Genomic DNA, 17,260 nt, shown 5'->3' with positions numbered 1-17,260 from the left:
AAAAGGAAGACATACCCCTGTCTACACAAGGTCTCACAGCTCACAATGCATATCAGAGCCAAAAACAATGCCATGAGGAGGAAAGAAATGCATGTAAGAATTAAGAAACAAGATTGTGTGGAGACACAAATCTGGAGGCCATTAAAAAAAAAAAAAAATTATATGTATATTCTGCTATACTAAAATGTTCCTGAGAACACAGTGGTCTTTAAGTTTTAAATGGAAGTTCGGAACAAACAGGACTCCTAGTTTGGTTGGTTGGTTACCTCCAGGAGAAGAAAAAGAAAAAAAGAAAAAGAAAAAAAAACTTCTAATGGTCCAGCCTTCCAACAATCTGGGCTTTAAGGCAGAGTTACCGTAAGAAGCCCCTCTCCAGTAGAAGACACACGAAAGCTCACCTGGCATTTGCCAAAAAGGTGCTATAAAAAGCAGGTTTATGAAACCAATTCTTTTCAATGGTTTCCTTCCCATCAGTGAGGTTTTCATTAATGCAATGTTGGGAGAACAAAAAAATTGCAGCATGTCCTATCTTTCGGCGATGTGCAACTTTATGTCCCATGTTTGCCTCTGGAGCCTCTTTTTATCGCATCACACAAACTTGTGCTGCAATTTTAACATTAAAGTCCTTTTGACTTTTGCAATAAAAAAAAATATTGCACGATTTTATTGCAGGCGGCAGCGATGCAAGATTCTAATAAAAAAAAACCCCATCACTGTTCCTGCGATTGTTTTTTTCAGCGTCAAAGACACCATTTTGCCACAGTTTTCTCACTGCAAAAATCACCTGTGCGGATCTAGCCTAAAGGACTCAGACTGAAAAGATTCGCTGATCTGATGAAACCAAGATTTCACTTTTTTGGCCTAAATTCTGAGTGTTATGTCTGGAGGAAACCAGGTTCTGCTCATCACCTTCCTAATACCATCCCTATAATGAAGCCTCGGGGTGGCAGCATCATTCTCTGGGGGTGCTTTTCAGTGGCTAGGACAGGGAGACCGGTCAGGGTTGATGGAAAGCTGAATGGAGCAAAGTACAGATATATTCTAAATGAAAACCTGTTCCAGAGCTCCAGGGACAGGAGGTTCACCTTCCAACAAGACAATGACCCTAAACACACAGCCAAGACAATACAGGGGTGGATTAGACAACTCTGAGGATGTCCTTGAATGGCCCAGGAAGAGCTCAAGTGAACATCTCTGGAGAGACCTGAATAAGGCTGTCCACAGACGGCCCCCCCATCCACCCCGACAGTGCTAGAGGGGAATCTGCAGGAAAGACTGGCAGAAAATCCACAGATCCAGGTGTGCAAACGTCAATGCAAAAAAATGGAAGTTTTTCATTTAAAACATTTCTAACCTTCTGTTTTCATTTGGTCATCAAGACAAGAATGGTGGGGAAACTTTTTTTGTTACTTTGCAGAAGGCCTCAACATAAAATGTAAAAGCAAAAAGGTCTTTATACTTCCCGAATGCATTGTATACCTCCCAAAGTTCTTACTTGATCAGCACACTATGAATAAGGATGAATCCGCTCTGTAACATATGGGCGCTATAAGTTACTGGTAATATTTATGGCATACTGGACCAATCGGATTGCCGCACACAGGTTCATCCAGAACTACATAAAGCTGGGAGAAGATGATTTTTTGTTCTTCAGCCCAGACAACGGCTAGTAATAAGGATCAGCAGGCACAAGACCATGGAGAATAGCCCGGTGTGGATCTTACAGGGTCAGCGCCTGCAATTGGTAAAAGCCGTTGTCTTGGATACAGTAAGTCCTCCTCCCCCATAAGCAGCAGTCCTGGATATCCTCAGCTGTCACGTTATCATCAGTGCAGGAATGTTCTGTCCTCGCAGCCTGTAATCTGTGCAGTAATAGTGTCCATCCCCACATATGTGCGCAGAACACCTCCAGGCCTGCGATACAATGTAATCCCCAACACTTCCCTCCAGCCTACTGTGGATGCAGCAGACACAACCTACAGATATGTAGTCACACGGGCAGGTTAAGGGGCATTTAATCATTATTTTCCTGCCGAAGCTGTAAAACTGAAGCAAAACCTTGCCTTTTGGTGGATGTCGCACCCCAACCGCCCCGTATGGAAGTACAAAGACTGATCAGACCACTGTCCCTTTACAACAGGAGTACAAGACGTTCACAGGCCGTTCTGCATGCTGTAAAAAGGAAATCTAAGGGCAGACTAAGAGGACTTTTGTAGTCTTTTTTGCTGTCAAGTTTCTAAAAACCACATGCACTTCTGCGGTTGTTTGCTTTTCATGGCCTTCAAACCTCCCCATGTGGATGACAGTAAAGGCATAATGTTCACGGGCGGATTTGAATTGCGGAATCTGTGTGGGGCACAGACACAAATGATCCGCAGTTCAAGTAGCCCATAGGGAAACATGGGCGTCCGCAAGCGAATTAAGACATACGGGTTTGATTTACGGATCTTTGGGTGCTGAAGTCAAATCGCAGCATGCTCCATTTCACTGCGGTTCCCACACGGATGGCTTCCATTGTAGTCAATGGAATCTGTCTGATCCGTGGCCCATCTGCAATGGACATTGCGGATTCCGCAGGAAAGCAGAGGTTTCAGTGGTGGTGGTCTACTATTCAGGCCATGCAGCTGAGCTGCAGTTGAAAGTACAAAAGGAAGAGTACATTTAGAAAGATTTTATTGGACTTTTATATGGAAATTAAACGCAAATACGTTCAAAAACTCTGCTCAAAACCACAATAAAATGCCACAATTTTCGAACACGGCGTTTCGTGAACGCATATGTAAGAGCAGCCTTCGGCCAGGCTCCCGTGGCCGTATGCATAAAATCCTGTGCGATTTACGCGGGGTTTTACTACTGTCAAGCCGGCGTTGAGCCAGCCCATCACCGCATATGACAGCAATTTTACTGCGCATTACAGCATTTCATGCCCACTGTCATGCGCAGTATTTTTTGTTCCCCCTGTCGTTTCGCAACGGCGCATACATACATACATGCCCATATGCAATGCCCCGGCTCCTCAAATAATCTTACACGGACAACCTCCTCCTCTGCTCCAACTACCACACAGTTTCCCACCAGCACTGAGCCACTATGTACCACACAGAAATGTGTTGCCCATAGCAACCAGTCACAGCTTTTATTTTACCACAGTAGCATAAGAAGTTAAAGGGGTGGTCTCGCGAAACCAAGTGGGGTTATACACTTCCGTATGGCCATATTAATGCACTTTGTAATGTACATTGTGCATTAAATATGAGCCATACAGAAGTTATTCCACTTACCTGCTCCGTTGCTAGCGTCCTCGTCTCCATGGTTCCGTCTAAATTCGCTGGCAGCTTGCTTTTTTAGACGCGCTTGCGCAGTCCGGTCTTCTCCATTCAGCACGAGCCGCTTCAGTGTGCTCCCCGCTACAGCTCTTCTGCGCATGCGCAGACGAGCTGTCACTGCTCGGGAGCGCGCTGCAGCGGCCATTCTGTACCTTCCTCTGTTAGAGGAAGGTGCAGAAACTGGAGCTGCCCAGCGGAGAAGCCCAGCCCAGCCCAGCCCAGCAGCCCCGAGAAGCGTCCCAGGTAAGTGATTTGTGGGGGGGGGGGGCTGCCGCTGCGCCGGGCTGCGCCGGGGGGGGCTGCCGCTGCGCCGGGGGGGGGCTGCCGCTGTGATGGGGGAACTAGCGCTAGGCCGGGGGGGGCTGTCGCTGCGCCGGGGGGGGCTGCCGCTGTGATGGGGGAACTAGCGCTAGGCCGGGGGGGGGGGGCTGTCGCTGCGCCGGGGGGGGCTGCCGCTGTGATGTCGGAACTAGCGCTAGGCCGGGGGGGGGGCTGTCGCTGCGCCGGGGGGGGCTGCCGCTGTGATGGGGGAACTAGCGCTAGGCCGGGGGGGCTGTCGCTGCGATGGGGGGGCTGTCGCTAGGCCGGGGGGGGGCGGTCGCTGCGATGGGGGGGCTGTCGCTAGGCCGGGGGGGGCTGTCGCTGCGATGGGGGGGGCTGCCGCTGCGATGGGGGGGCTGCCGCTAGGCCGGGGGAACTAGCGCTGGGCTCCGGAACCTAGCGCTGGGCTCCGGGGCCTTCACCTGGGCTGAGGGTCTAGCGCTGGGGAGCCGGGGGCTAGCGCCTTACCTGCTGCCTGGCGGTGGGCGTCTGGTCGGCGGCTGCGGGGCGTCTGGTCGGCGGCTGCGATGCGTCCGGTTGCCATGGAGACACAGCTGGCAGCGTCTCGGGAGCGCGCACGTCGGGCTGCAGCGAGCGACGGGGAAAGAGCCGGCGGCCATCTTGAGGAAACTTTTATAAGTTGCTGAAACGCTGGAACGGTAAGTACGAACCAGCTAGAAATGTCATTTACAGGGGGGCTTAGTAATGTGTACTTAATGGGGGGGACTGGGCAAAAAAAAAATTTAACTGCTTCCTCGAGACATCTCCTTTAAAGCTGAGCTGTGATTGGTTGCTTTTGGCAACTAAAATTACAGGGGAAGTTGGCGAGTTTGATTTTTTTAAATTAGTCACAGGTTTTGTTTTTGTACTACCCGGACTTCTGTCGGGTTTCCACACAACACCTCCAGCATAAGGGAAAGGACTACACTAGGAAGTCCCATGCAGTTCCCAGAAACTACGGTAAGTTTCTAGCATTGTAGATTACACTTGGCCAAGAACATCCTAAAGCCAGCGATCAACCAACGCCCTGATCACATTTGAGACTTCTGTTAGACATAAATCGGACGCAGACATCCGAATGGAACAGTTTGCGCATGGATTTTTGTAAATTCAATTCAGAATAGAACTGCTGTAGAAATTTCATGAACTCTGCTGCACATGAACACGTCCCAAATGCACTGTACAGGGTAAGGAAAAAGTCTGGACACAACAGTCTAACTGCTGGAATAATCAAAAAAATTGGCTTCCAATGTGTGAAAGTATTAATTGGGAGGGAGGCTACATTTTCTAGTAGAGGAAATTTTTTATTTTTTTTCTTCAGCGACGATTTGGACTCAAAGGGTCCTTTGATATATTAATCTTGGCTATATATAAATTCTGCCGGATGCACATTGTTGAAAAAAATGTAATCCAGTCTTTCTGAAGACAGAAGAACTGCAGGTGATATTTCTTTCACAGCATTGTAAGATTTGCCGTTTCTAGGAAGCCATATAGCACTCTTCCCCCCCCCCCCCCCCCCCCCCTTCACATAAACAAGGGACTTTAAATAGCTGCAGAAATAAGAGGCCAAAGGAGTTAAGTCCAGCGACCTTAGCAGCCATTCTACTGGACCTCTACGCCCAATCCAGTGCCCAAGGAATTGCGCATCCAGCCATCTGTATACACCCTCAGCAAAGTGATCAGTCAATGAAAAGGCCCCCAAATACCACACCAAGCCACGTCCTCCTGCAAACACACTGACCCATTTAAAACACTATGATGGATCATCATTATACCAAAACCAGACTACACCTCAAGTAAAAAAAAAAAACAGCATGGAAATAGAATACGCAATATGGTTGCCCTGAAACGGCGAATCCTACGTTGCTGTGAAGAAACATCACCTGCAGTTCTTCAGCGTGTTCACGAAAACCGGATTAAACCTTTTACACCATATACGTCCGGCAGAATGGTGGACACATCATGTAAAGAACTTTGTGAAACTTAGCCCTCACTTAACTCTTAAACAAGATCGGGCAAAACCGACACGTTCAGTGTGTTTGAGTAAATGCTAGCCAAGATTGATATTACTACATGATCCCCTTCCCATCTGAAAGGCCCAAGCTGAATTCAATATGGCAGATTTCAAAATGGCCCCCTAAAACATATCCACCAAAAATAAATACAAAAATTGCAGCTTCCCTGCCCCCCAATACTTTCACACATTGAAAGTAGATATTCTTATTGTTACACTAGTTCGGTGTGTCCAAACACTTGCCTCATCCTGTATTATGGCTGTCTTAACCCTTTGCAAACCAATTTTGGATTCAGTTTCCTAGGGGGCCTTCTCTTTCTGCGATTTTACAATGGCGCCATCTGCTGGCTAGAGCCAGTACTGCAGTATATGACATGCCGGAGAGGCGCCTGACAGCAGAGTGGCAAGTAATATACAGTAAGAATACCCTGCCAGACATCTTCTGACATTGGAACTGTACAGCCTTCGATCAGAATGTCTTTAGACGTTAGACAGTGGATTGGAAAGGGTTAAAGCAGCCTTCTAAGTGGGTCACAATGTAAAGCAATAGAGCTCGCAATAGGAATAGGCTAACTTTTCAAATAAAAGTCAAATTGTAATCAAACCTAAAAACTGTCAAAAGATGGTTGAGAAATATAAAACAAATGACAAAACAGCGACACTAAAAAGGAGAAACAAACAAATTGGTAGCAAGAAAGAAAATTCTCACCGGGCTCAGCAGTGCTGATTGGGTAAGAGCCACTGGCAGACAGGACTCTCTCAGGACTGCACTGCCCAAGGATCCATTTTGCTGGTACATAGACAGTGTAGAGCATCAGCGCCCCCTAGGTTAACAGATTATGAATATCTAGAAGAGGTCCTTCTTCCAAACGCACTTGTTTTATATGAAGTGCCCTTTAAATCGGCTATAAAATCATTACTTGGATGACAAACAATTAGTCATGCCGTTCATTGGCACAAACACTCACCTAAACTTGTTGGTTTTATGAGTTCATCCAGCAGGTCGTAAAAGGGCAGTTTCTGCAGTTTGATGTCCGGATGGACAGGGTGGAGGTTGGATGTGAGGTGTGGGAGATCCAGTTCATGTTTGGGCCCAAGAAGGGAGACTGGAAGTAGCGGGGAGGAAGCAGGGTGACTGTCATATGAAAGCTGAGGAATGGAGGATGGAGACAGGTTGGCTGGCATGGTGCTGGAGTGCACGCTGGGTAAAGAAAAGTCTGCAGGTGTGAGGATTTTTAGTGGAAATCTCCGCCGGTACAGCTCCTTGATCTTCATTTGTACAGCTGGACTGCAGCCGGCCTTTAACAAGTGCAGAGCTTTGGTCAAGAGTTCGTGTTTGCGACCGTGCTTGTTGCGTCCTGCGTATCCTAGAAGTACTTGCAGCTCAGATACACGCAGGCTCATAACCATTTGCTAGAACAAGGGAGACAGAAGAAATCAGTTATTGTCATAAAAGAACAGTATGCAAACCCAACTGCACATGTACAATTCCTGGAAGATCTTCCCAAAGTGCTAAAAGCAAACAAAAATACATATAAATATTAGCCAGTGGATCAAGGCCCTGTCCACAGACGTGTATTTGATATGGAAAGCGCCAGCCCATCTATCAGATAGGGCTAACCGGCGGCGGCTCCTGCCGCGGACGTCACAACGCCTGTGGACAGGGGGCCTAAGGAAGGAGTCCAATTTGCATGCAACAGGGGCTCCTTAGAAGAAAAAATAATTTCACAAACTCGATTTTTTTTTACATTGATGACCTATCCTCAGGTCATCAATAAATAAATTGGATGGGGTCCACTATATGCCATCCTCACTAATCAGCCAATTCCCGGAACTGCTGCCAGTACAGACAGTGCAGGAATCAGATGGCAATTTCTGTAGGTGCAGTGGCCTGGGTTGGCATTACATGTGCAGCCTCCACTGAATTTAATGCAAGACCAACCAGGGTCGTTGCACTAAGGAAAGTGCCATCTGTTTCCTGTGCTGTCTGTATTGACAGAAGTGTGAAGAGGTGGCTGCACGTGTACGCCGCCTGCTCCGTAAAAGTGAATTGAGAAAAGTACAGAGCACACATTCTCTACATAGTTGCAGGTCTCACAGTTGGGACACTTCTGCATCACACATTCAGGACATGTCCGATGGATGGGTTACAAATATTAAAGGAGTAACGCAAGCAACCCCTAACCCTAAATCGCAGCATTAGGTAAACCCCCACGCTGCTAGGATCTTTGAGGACCTTGCTGCACACAGCCAATCAGCAGCGTATGGGCGTGCACTGGGTGGATACAGGCCATCACTAGCTCTCCAGCCATTCTGCTGGTGGTGACAAGATACAAGAATACCACCCATAACTGGGGGCACAGATGTAAATGGGGCCTAGAGGTAACCTTACATGGAACTGGCAGGTACATAAGCTCCAGACGTTCCAGCAGCCGTTGTTCCAATGCGGTCAAACAGAAGTGACAGTCATTCAGTGAATGGAGGTGGAGCGCACCAGAGGTCTCTTCTGCTCGCCTCCATTCACTGCAAACATGCAGTCCCTTAGATATATCCATTTAAAAGCCCTGTGGATTCGAGGCATCTGCATATGGAAAAATGCCTCATCACTACAGGCATGAAGGAATCCCCACTGTGGCTGGCAGAGAATTGCAGAGTCGTGTGTCCACCCCCCCCCCCCCCCCCTGGACACTTGGTTTTCAGCCTTCATCTCTTCTCTCCAGCACTTTATCAGCTAATTTAGGACCCCCCCCCCCCCCAAGTTTATCTAGGTGTGGTTTTTCTTATCAGTTTTTTCCATATGTTTCCCTGTAGGACTGGGGAGGGGGGATGAAGAACCACAATAAACTGTGGCAAGCCATGGTAGTTTTTAAAGGTTTTAACCACACCGCCTGAATACATCCATACGGTGAACTGACACATAGATTTGTGTAGATATCTACAACTGGAAATTAGCTCCATACTTCTGAAAGCCCAATTTCACATTAGGTAAATCGGACAGTCACAGAAGTTTCTGCCACAAGTAGCACTACTCTTCTAGAAACGACCCAAAATACAGTGCGCAGATCAAGGGTTAACAAAACATTGACCAAGCAAAGGATCAGCATGTATGCATTTCCCATAACACATACCGAATCATTTGTCATATTTAGGCTAGGGCTGTAGAAGTGCCAGAAAGTCTCTGTTCTTGCCTACATTTCTCACCTAATCACAAGTTCATTCATAGTAAAGTTGGTTCCTGGACAAACTGGCTCAAAGCTACTACTTTTATGCATCTACTCGTGGGGTGACAACCTGTATATATCCAGTGCTACAGGTGCTCCGCAGCAGGATCTGATGAACGGTCCTACATAATTATCGTGCAAACCGTTCGATCCAGCGAGTGATCTGCACCATAATCGTGTCGTGCAAAAAGGGGCTTCAGGGTATTTACAAATAGGAAGTTACACAGGAATACTCAAATGTCAACTTGTATAAACTGCTGATGCAGAAGCGTCACATGGGGCAGGTGGCGAAATAAAAAAATTATAGCAAAAGGGCAGGTAAGTTTAGCAGTAGTTTTTAGCCAAATCACATTGTTTTTGTTGCGCCTCTTGCACCCTATGTGAATACAGCCCAAGGAATCTTTCACATCTGTATTTGATTGGCGTTTTGCAGACTGTAGTACAGAGCTGATGAACAAGGAATCCATATACAGTCACATGAAGTAGGCACATACTGGGGGGGGGGGGGGGGGGGGAGAAATCGCAGCATGCACTAGTTTCAACCACTTTACAGATGTAATACATTCATTGAAGTCTATGAAGAGCGATTAATATGAAGGCACATTAGTATTGCATCTATATTCCATACAGGAAGAAGAAAAAAAAAAAAAAACCCGATCCACTCTTGTCTAGTTGAAAATAAAACCAGTAAAAAAGTAACTACAGATGTGGTACTGATTCTGAAATCTGTTCACCATATGACGACAGTTTACAAATCTGTTCACCTTCGTTGGGGTTGTCATTTTCAGTTGCCGATTCGGTCAGCCTTTTAGCCACAAACATTAATTTTTATGCACAGAGGATCTACTTTGATGCAATATTGCAAGGTGGTGCCCATGCTTGTGTACTCCTGCGGCACACAACCACAATGGGGGTCTACTTCACAAAGTATATGATATGAAGAATAAAACTTTATATTTTATAATTCAACTTTTAGGTTTTTGTTGTTTTTTTTTTAAAGTAAAACATGTCCTTATACTCCCTTTAATATAGGATTAACAGTTTACACTGAGCATCATCAGCATGCAGGTGTAGCCAACAAGGCGGTGGGCATCATGGAGAGAACAAGTACATAGTAATGTGCCCAGAGCAGCCGGCAGAATCAATTCTGTAACCTATATAGGAAAAGCGAAAGCTACAATGTCGCTTCGTGCCAGCGTCCTCCCTAGTAATGTCTGTCTGCACTCGTTTTCATACATCCGGCCCTTTAAAAATAGTCCTAGTGCAGCGGTGACAATTACAGTAACATATCTTATAGCCATGTCCTATACAAAAGCAGGGCTTTCCCAAGTAATTACTTCTAACATAAGTGTAACAGAAAGGGGGAGGGAGAAGAGCGATGGGGAGGAAAACACACAGAGAGAGGGGGATGGGAGGGAAAAGAGATAAGGGGGGGGGGGGAGAAGAGGGGGAGGGGAAGGAGAGGAAAAGAGGGGGGTTAGAAGGAAAGAAGCTATGGTCTGCAGTAAATATGCTGAGGTTACTTGATATCCCTCTCAAAAATAGGGAGGTGCAGCCCCTCTAGAAACCTTCAGGGCAGCCCTGCAGGACTGCTAGAGATGGCACATACTAGGGAAGCCCGAGAACAGACTGCAGGCTAGTGATGGGTATGGGAGGTCTGCTCTCTCCTGCTACAGACATGACATCCTCAGCTACACAAGTGCCGGATACGGTGAGCCCATACGCCGAGGACTAACACCCACCGCGCAGATACTGGAGAGGCTCCACACTGAGAGCACTGCTGTGGTTATCTCCCTATACAAGAGTAAATTCATTATTAATGAACATGTAAATAAGAATTGATTTGAGACATAAGAATCAGCATATCAACATGTCCCAACTACACAAAACACCAACTGAGGGAATTATGAGAAGACAACCTTTTCGTAGTGTTAGAAGATTGTTCTATTCAGACTGTAAGATACCGTGTAGCCGTAGTACTGTACCCCATATCCTGAGCCTCAGACAGCGACACGAGCTCTAATTACAAAAAGGTAATCATCCGGGCTATACCAGTCAGTCACAGATAAACACTGCCCCCATAATGGGAAAAGGGGGCTGCAAATTCATTTCCAGAAATGGTTATACAAAGTTACATAATCATTTACATGGCTCTATTACCCATAGAACCGCATGCAGCCCACGGGTGCACCCACATGGGAGACTTCAGTGTGGATCTGACACAGACCACGTGCCAAATCGGCGTCCCGTTACTTCCTACAGGAATACACCAGAGTTTATATTGCGCAGATTTTTTCCGATTTACAATCCGTGTGCAATAACTAAATAGTGACAGGTCACTGCCTGATGTGGCTTCTGCTTCATTTCTGTAGGGAATGGAATTTAGCACACGGATTTGCCCATTGTAAAGGGATAAGTTTGGTTGTGGATCCACATAGCCATGGCAAAAATCTACAGCTCAGCTTCAGAAAAGAGGGGACCCCTGACAGAAAGTTGGGAAGTGACTGCAGGCCGCTTACAGTTTTAGCCCATTAGTGGCTGTTAAGGCATCTGCAACACACACCCACACACACACTTTGGATTCTTTTCATACATCCTCCGGTAATATTTGTGGTCATCTGAGGGCCCATTTACAATGACCAACTATTGTTCAGGTTATCGTTGGATCAAGGGAAGCTGAATAATCATCTGTGTAAATGTCTGCATGACCTGAAGGCCCATTTACACCAGCCGATGATCGCTAACCCTCCCTCCCCCCACCCCCCAAAAAAATACAAAAAAAAAAAACCACACAACACTAAAACACGCTAATCGGCATTCGTTTTAGCGATAATCGGTGCATCTAAACGCATGCCCATCATGCGCTTTCCAAGCACTGTTGGCTGATTGTTAAATGCAGTCCAACCTAAAAAGCGTCTGTCAACCTTATCAGCAGTTCTCCGCAGGTAATGCTGATAGCATTGTTTCCCCATGAGCGCAGATAAGAGCCCTGTGGCTATTACCTGCTTTCCCCTAAGGTTTCATTTGCACACCTAATTGGTACTTAAAGGGGTTGTCCCGCGGCAGCAAGTGGGTCTATACACTTCTGTATGGCCATATTAATGCACTTTGTAATGTACATTGTGCATTAATTATGAGCCATACAGAAGTTATAAAAAGTTTTATACTTACCTGCTCCGTTGCTGGCGTCCTCGTTCCCATGGAGCCGACTAATTTTCGCCCTCCGATGGCCAAATTAGCCGCGCTTGCGCAGTCCGGGTCTTCTGCAGTCTTCTATGGGGCCGCTCGTGTAGAATGCCGGCTCCGTGTAGCTCCGCCCCGTCACGTGCCGATTCCAGCCAATCAGAAGGCTGGAATCGGCAATGGACCGCACAGAAGCCCTGCGGTCCACGGAGACAGAGGATCCCGGCGGCCATCTTCAGCAGGTAAGTATGAAGACGCCGGACCGCCGGGATTCAGGTAAGCGCTGTGCGGGTTGTTTTTTTAACCCCGGGGTTGTCTCGCGCCGAACGGGGGGGGGGGGGGGGGGGGGGGGGGGTGTTAAAAAAAAAACCCGTTTCGGCGCGGGACAACCCCTTTAAGTATCTGAGTAGCTACTTAATACTTTATGCAAAATGATCGCTCAAAGCTGTCACTCAAACTGTCGTTCGCTCAAAGATCGTTCAATCATCTGCTGGTATAAATGGGCCATTAGTTCGATTTTTATGCCTGAACAATCCAAATGATGATCAGCCCATGTAAACAGGCAGTCAATAAAGGTTCTGCGGCATCTCTTCTTAGATCTCTGCATTTTGCTGTTCTGCAGTTATTCCTCGTGAAAATTAACTCTTTTAACATTTAGTTAACGCATTATCAAATTATGACCAAATGTGACCTCAAACAGCATGTAGCCAGTTCTCCACTGCTAGGCTATAGAGCCCAATAAGTTCTTTTTAATATGGTAACCTTCCCACACACTCGCATTACTGGTCTTATTTGTTTTGCTAAAGTGATAATTACAAATTCATGGTGAAGTCCAAGACATTAGATGACGGATCAGCAATGCTGGTACTTGTGACCTTTCATAACAGCAATAGTATAAGGAATAGCCTTGACAGCACCTGAATCACTATAGTAGTTAAAGGAAATCTGTCACCAATCAGCACCTTCATTTACATCATGCTGCTCATAGGGAGTCCAGGATGTGGTTTATACTTGCCTGGCTCCAGCTCCCACTCCATCACCGGTGGAAGCCAGCGGACCCATCTCCGCAGGCCGTGCCTGCACTTCCTTAGAGCACAGTGCCGACAATCACCATGTGTGGGTTTTTTAAGCCGGTTTTGCAGGAGGCCGCGGTGCAGGTATTTACAAACAAATCAATTGTTAATGCCTCATCTTTAAGAAAAAGAAAAAAAAAAATCTAGAAACATGGATCACTTTTTACAGCACAGAAATACTGGAGCGAGACAAATTTACTGACTTTAAAAAAGTCGGTTTCCTAAATCTGTCATGTATATAAATTTTACTCAAACCGCACCCCTTTTCCAAACGGTTTAGAAAAGTGGAGTGAGGTGCATGCAACAGCAAGCAGCCACAACATTTTTCAAGTAACACCCTACTTTTTGACAGTTCAGGGAAAAAAAAAAAACGCTCATGTATATTATACCATTCGAAAGAATGGGGGTTCATATTCGCGTGAAAATCGTGCATCTCGCAACGCACAAATCTCAGACCTGTGAAAGGTATACAGGGCCAGTTAATCTATATTCACACACAGACAAAAAAAAAAAGGAGACAGACAGCTCAGAAGTCGGGAGCCATGGTGCAGGAGAACGACACGACTGACTGCTGTTCTCCTGGCATCGTGGCTCCCAACATCTGGGTGTTCATGCCAGGAGAACAGGACTGCAGCAGCAGGCTGGTGGTAGCGGTTCCTAAACAAAGACAGAGAACGGTGGGGCTGCAGAACTCGAGTGCCGAGGGAGAGGACAGGTAGTAATGGCTACTTTTATTGTGTTAAACAGAAAGGGATCCAGCTTTGAAAATAAATACATACACCCAGACACCTTTAAGGCCAGCTTCACACGACCGGATTCCTATTGCGGGACCCACAGTTGGCATTAAAAGGCATGCACTTTCCGTTTTTCGCTCACACTCACGGATACGAGGGGGGGGGGAAAAAAAACAAAAAACCCAGCATACTGCACTTTGCTGTGGACTCCGCATGAACAGCGCGGGAAATATATTGGAAAAAAATTATATATAATTATATATATATATATATATATATATATATATATATATATATATATATATATATATATATATATATATATATATATTCTTCCTTCACCCCTCAAATACCCCTTAACTGCTCAAACGTTTCAAGCTTTGCTTGAGGTCAGTGAATGGGAACACTCCTTCACAGAGAGCAAAGGCCCTTTTACATGCAACAATTATCGCTAAAACAACCTCACAAACTAAAGACATTTGTGAATAAAGTTACAGGAATAAATAATGGCTTTTAATCCTCTTTATTTCCTCCATTAGCTCAGTAAGAGTTGTTTGCTCAGCTGGGCGTTTGTTTATGCGAGGGTTATCTGGCCAGCAGGATTCCATTGTCTTCTCCTGGCAGAGTAAACAGTCTACTGATTATGTGTGCAAGGCAAACAAGTGAGCACATAAAGCCAGCAATCCGCTCAAAAACTGAACAAATTCCATTCAAAAGGAATGAATTTTGAGCATTCAAACAATAGTTTTTATGCCAGCTAAAAACCAGCACTAAATGCCAATTGAACTAATAGTGCACGACTGCCCGCATTTACATTGGTACAGCTATAGCACACAGAGCTGTGTTAGAAATACTGAGAAGTATTGTGCACTGGAACCTCCTTACGTACATCCAGACTGAACAGATCTGACAAATACTAAAAATAATGAGGAATCGAAACAAACTATACTGGATATTGCAAGTGTTACATACTGATCTGTAAATAAAGTGTATGAAACTTGGATCAAAGTCTCTCCATATAAAGGGGATTGAATAATTAAAAATTTGATGATGTGTACATGAAGGATACACTGCTTTAGTTTTACAAGCTGTAAAGGGTGTTATGCAAGAAAGACCCTTTTTTGCCCACAGATTGCCGGTGACCAGGTATGCCAATTTGTAGAGTTTGAACTCCATACACCCAAATGTCTGACTTTGAATGAGGTTGAATAATTGGCATGTTCGAAATGGGGGTATCATATCGTCAAATACCCCAAAGGACTAGCTGTAGTGCGATGTCAGTACACAGAAAACCTGCTCTCACACATGCGTTCACAAATTGCTGTATCCGAAACCGCGGGCTGTACAAGAGCGACCAGAGGCTCCAGTACTCGCAGAGCTGGCACAGGTTCCTGCATGACACCCGACATGAAGACCACCAAACTGTGCAGGTGGCAACTGCAACACAGATCTGAGAAGTAGTTGGAGTCTAGGTCATCCCCCAGACTACTGTAAAACTGATTGCTTAAAGCTGGGTTGCATTCCTGGACCCCCATCCAGTGTATTCCATTAACCAGATATCACTGCCAGCAATGACTAACTTTGTGTATGGCTAGACGCAAAGTAACACACAAATGGAAAACAGATACGTTTAGTGGCAAGTCCCAATTCGTCTGGGGACAAATCAACAAGCAAAGTATCCATCAGCATTTTGGAGAAAGGGTTTACCCTGCTTTGATCTCAGAGCACTACATACCGGTAGGTCTAACCCCTGGAATCATGGTTTGGGGGCAAATCGGTTGTGTTGGTCATTGTTAAAGGCACAACTGCCTGCCAATACATGAACCACATGGTACACCCCGTCATCATATCCTTTATGAGCACCATCGTATCTTCCAACAGGATAATGCCGCTCCACATACTGCAGCCATCAGAACAAATACCTTGTAAGGTTTCCCCGACTATGAACTGGCCCACATGGTCCCAGATTTATCTCCAATAGAGCACATCTTGGACGCTGTTGGTAGACACATTACATCACATGGCTATCCACTGCAAACTGTACAAGTCATGCATGGAGATACATACTCCAATAAGAGCCGAACACTTATTCAACGCCTTCAAGGATCGTATGCATGTTCATGGTGGGCACTGATTCACTCTAATTTACTATTATTTGTGCGGAAGCGCCAGCCAGTGCTCTGCCGCACGTGTACAGTGGAGGGTTTTTTTGTTTTGATTTTTTAAACTCCAGCTCTACTGCGGAATCCACGGCCTTTCCACAATTGAATTGTGGACGGGCCGCGGATCAGATGGCTTCCATTGACTTCAATGGAAGCAGTCCATGTGTGTTCCTCTCTGAAATGGAGCGTGCTGCAATTTTTTTTTTCTACAAATAAAATCTGCATGCTTTATTTTATTTGTGTACGCCCATGTATCCCTATGGGCGGCTTGATCTTTGGATCTTCTATGCGCGTGACCTACACAGATTACGCAAATCAGATCCACCAGTGGACATTGGGTTTAAGGCTGGGTTCCTACAGGGTGGAATTGTGGCGCAATTTCCGTGCCGACCGTCTGTACGGAAATTCTGCTGCATTTACAGTGGCAGCAAGGTGGGACAGATTTTGAAAATTTTGTTCGCACGTTGCAAGAATAACCCGCACAAAACCCGTGCAGAAAACTTTCTTTCAAGTCCATGTCAGGGCAATTTGACAGTTGTATCGCCGTTTTCGCTATGGAACTCACCCTCTCTCAACCACTGGGTGAAAGAGGCTTGAAAACCCGCACTAAGAGGCAGGCATTCCACGGCTGATCTGCTGCGGACATTCCGCTGGTAATTCTGTCCCGTTTGAACCCAGCCTAATGTTTTCACTTTAGCAGCTATAAATGCTATAAACTAGGCAGTCATGTGTATTACCATAATATAGTAGTAAGAGCGCAGATCGAGTAAAACCATAAAGGCTCATTCACATGACTGCGATTTCATGCATTGAGAATCGTGGTAGCCATCCGACCTGTGGCCTGTCTGCAACGGACACTGCGGGTAGGCCACAAGTACCCACATCACCCAGTGACGGCGCGAGAAAAAAAAACTGTTAAGAAAAAAAAAACAAAACACAACTTAAACTGGAGGACAGAAGCCAAGTGTTTGCTCAGGTGGTCCAGTGTTCATGAAGAAGCTCTCTGCAGGAGGTTTTTAATTAGTGCAAATAAAGAGCCATTGTCTTCTGCAGCCGGAGTCATTGTGTTTAGCTGGGCAAGCAATCACCCCTCTCCTCAAGTGGTTTAAAAGACTTGAGGAATTCCAGTTAAACCTAACGACATGCGAACGAATGATCATTCTTAGGCTGCATTCCCACGAACGTATATCTGCTCGATTTTCACGCCGAGCCAATATACCTCGTCC

At 45.9% G+C, this 17,260-nt stretch overlaps 1 protein-coding gene across 2 annotated transcripts in view; it reads right to left on the bottom strand.

Annotated features, from left to right (window-relative positions):
• Positions 1–17,260, bottom strand: part of PIAS1 (protein inhibitor of activated STAT 1) — a 75,761-nt gene that overhangs the window by 47,419 nt on the left and 11,082 nt on the right. For both annotated transcript variants that reach the window (XM_066592937.1, XM_066592938.1), the window contains exon 2: positions 6,630–7,074. In XM_066592937.1, coding sequence (XP_066449034.1) covers positions 6,630–7,074 — 445 coding nt within the window. The remainder of the gene's footprint in view (positions 1–6,629; positions 7,075–17,260) is intronic.

This window comes from Eleutherodactylus coqui, chromosome 2 (assembly GCF_035609145.1).
Source record: "Eleutherodactylus coqui strain aEleCoq1 chromosome 2, aEleCoq1.hap1, whole genome shotgun sequence".
In the NCBI taxonomy this organism is placed as follows: domain Eukaryota; kingdom Metazoa; phylum Chordata; class Amphibia; order Anura; family Eleutherodactylidae; genus Eleutherodactylus; species Eleutherodactylus coqui.
This window is presented reverse-complemented; position numbering and strand designations above follow the sequence as displayed.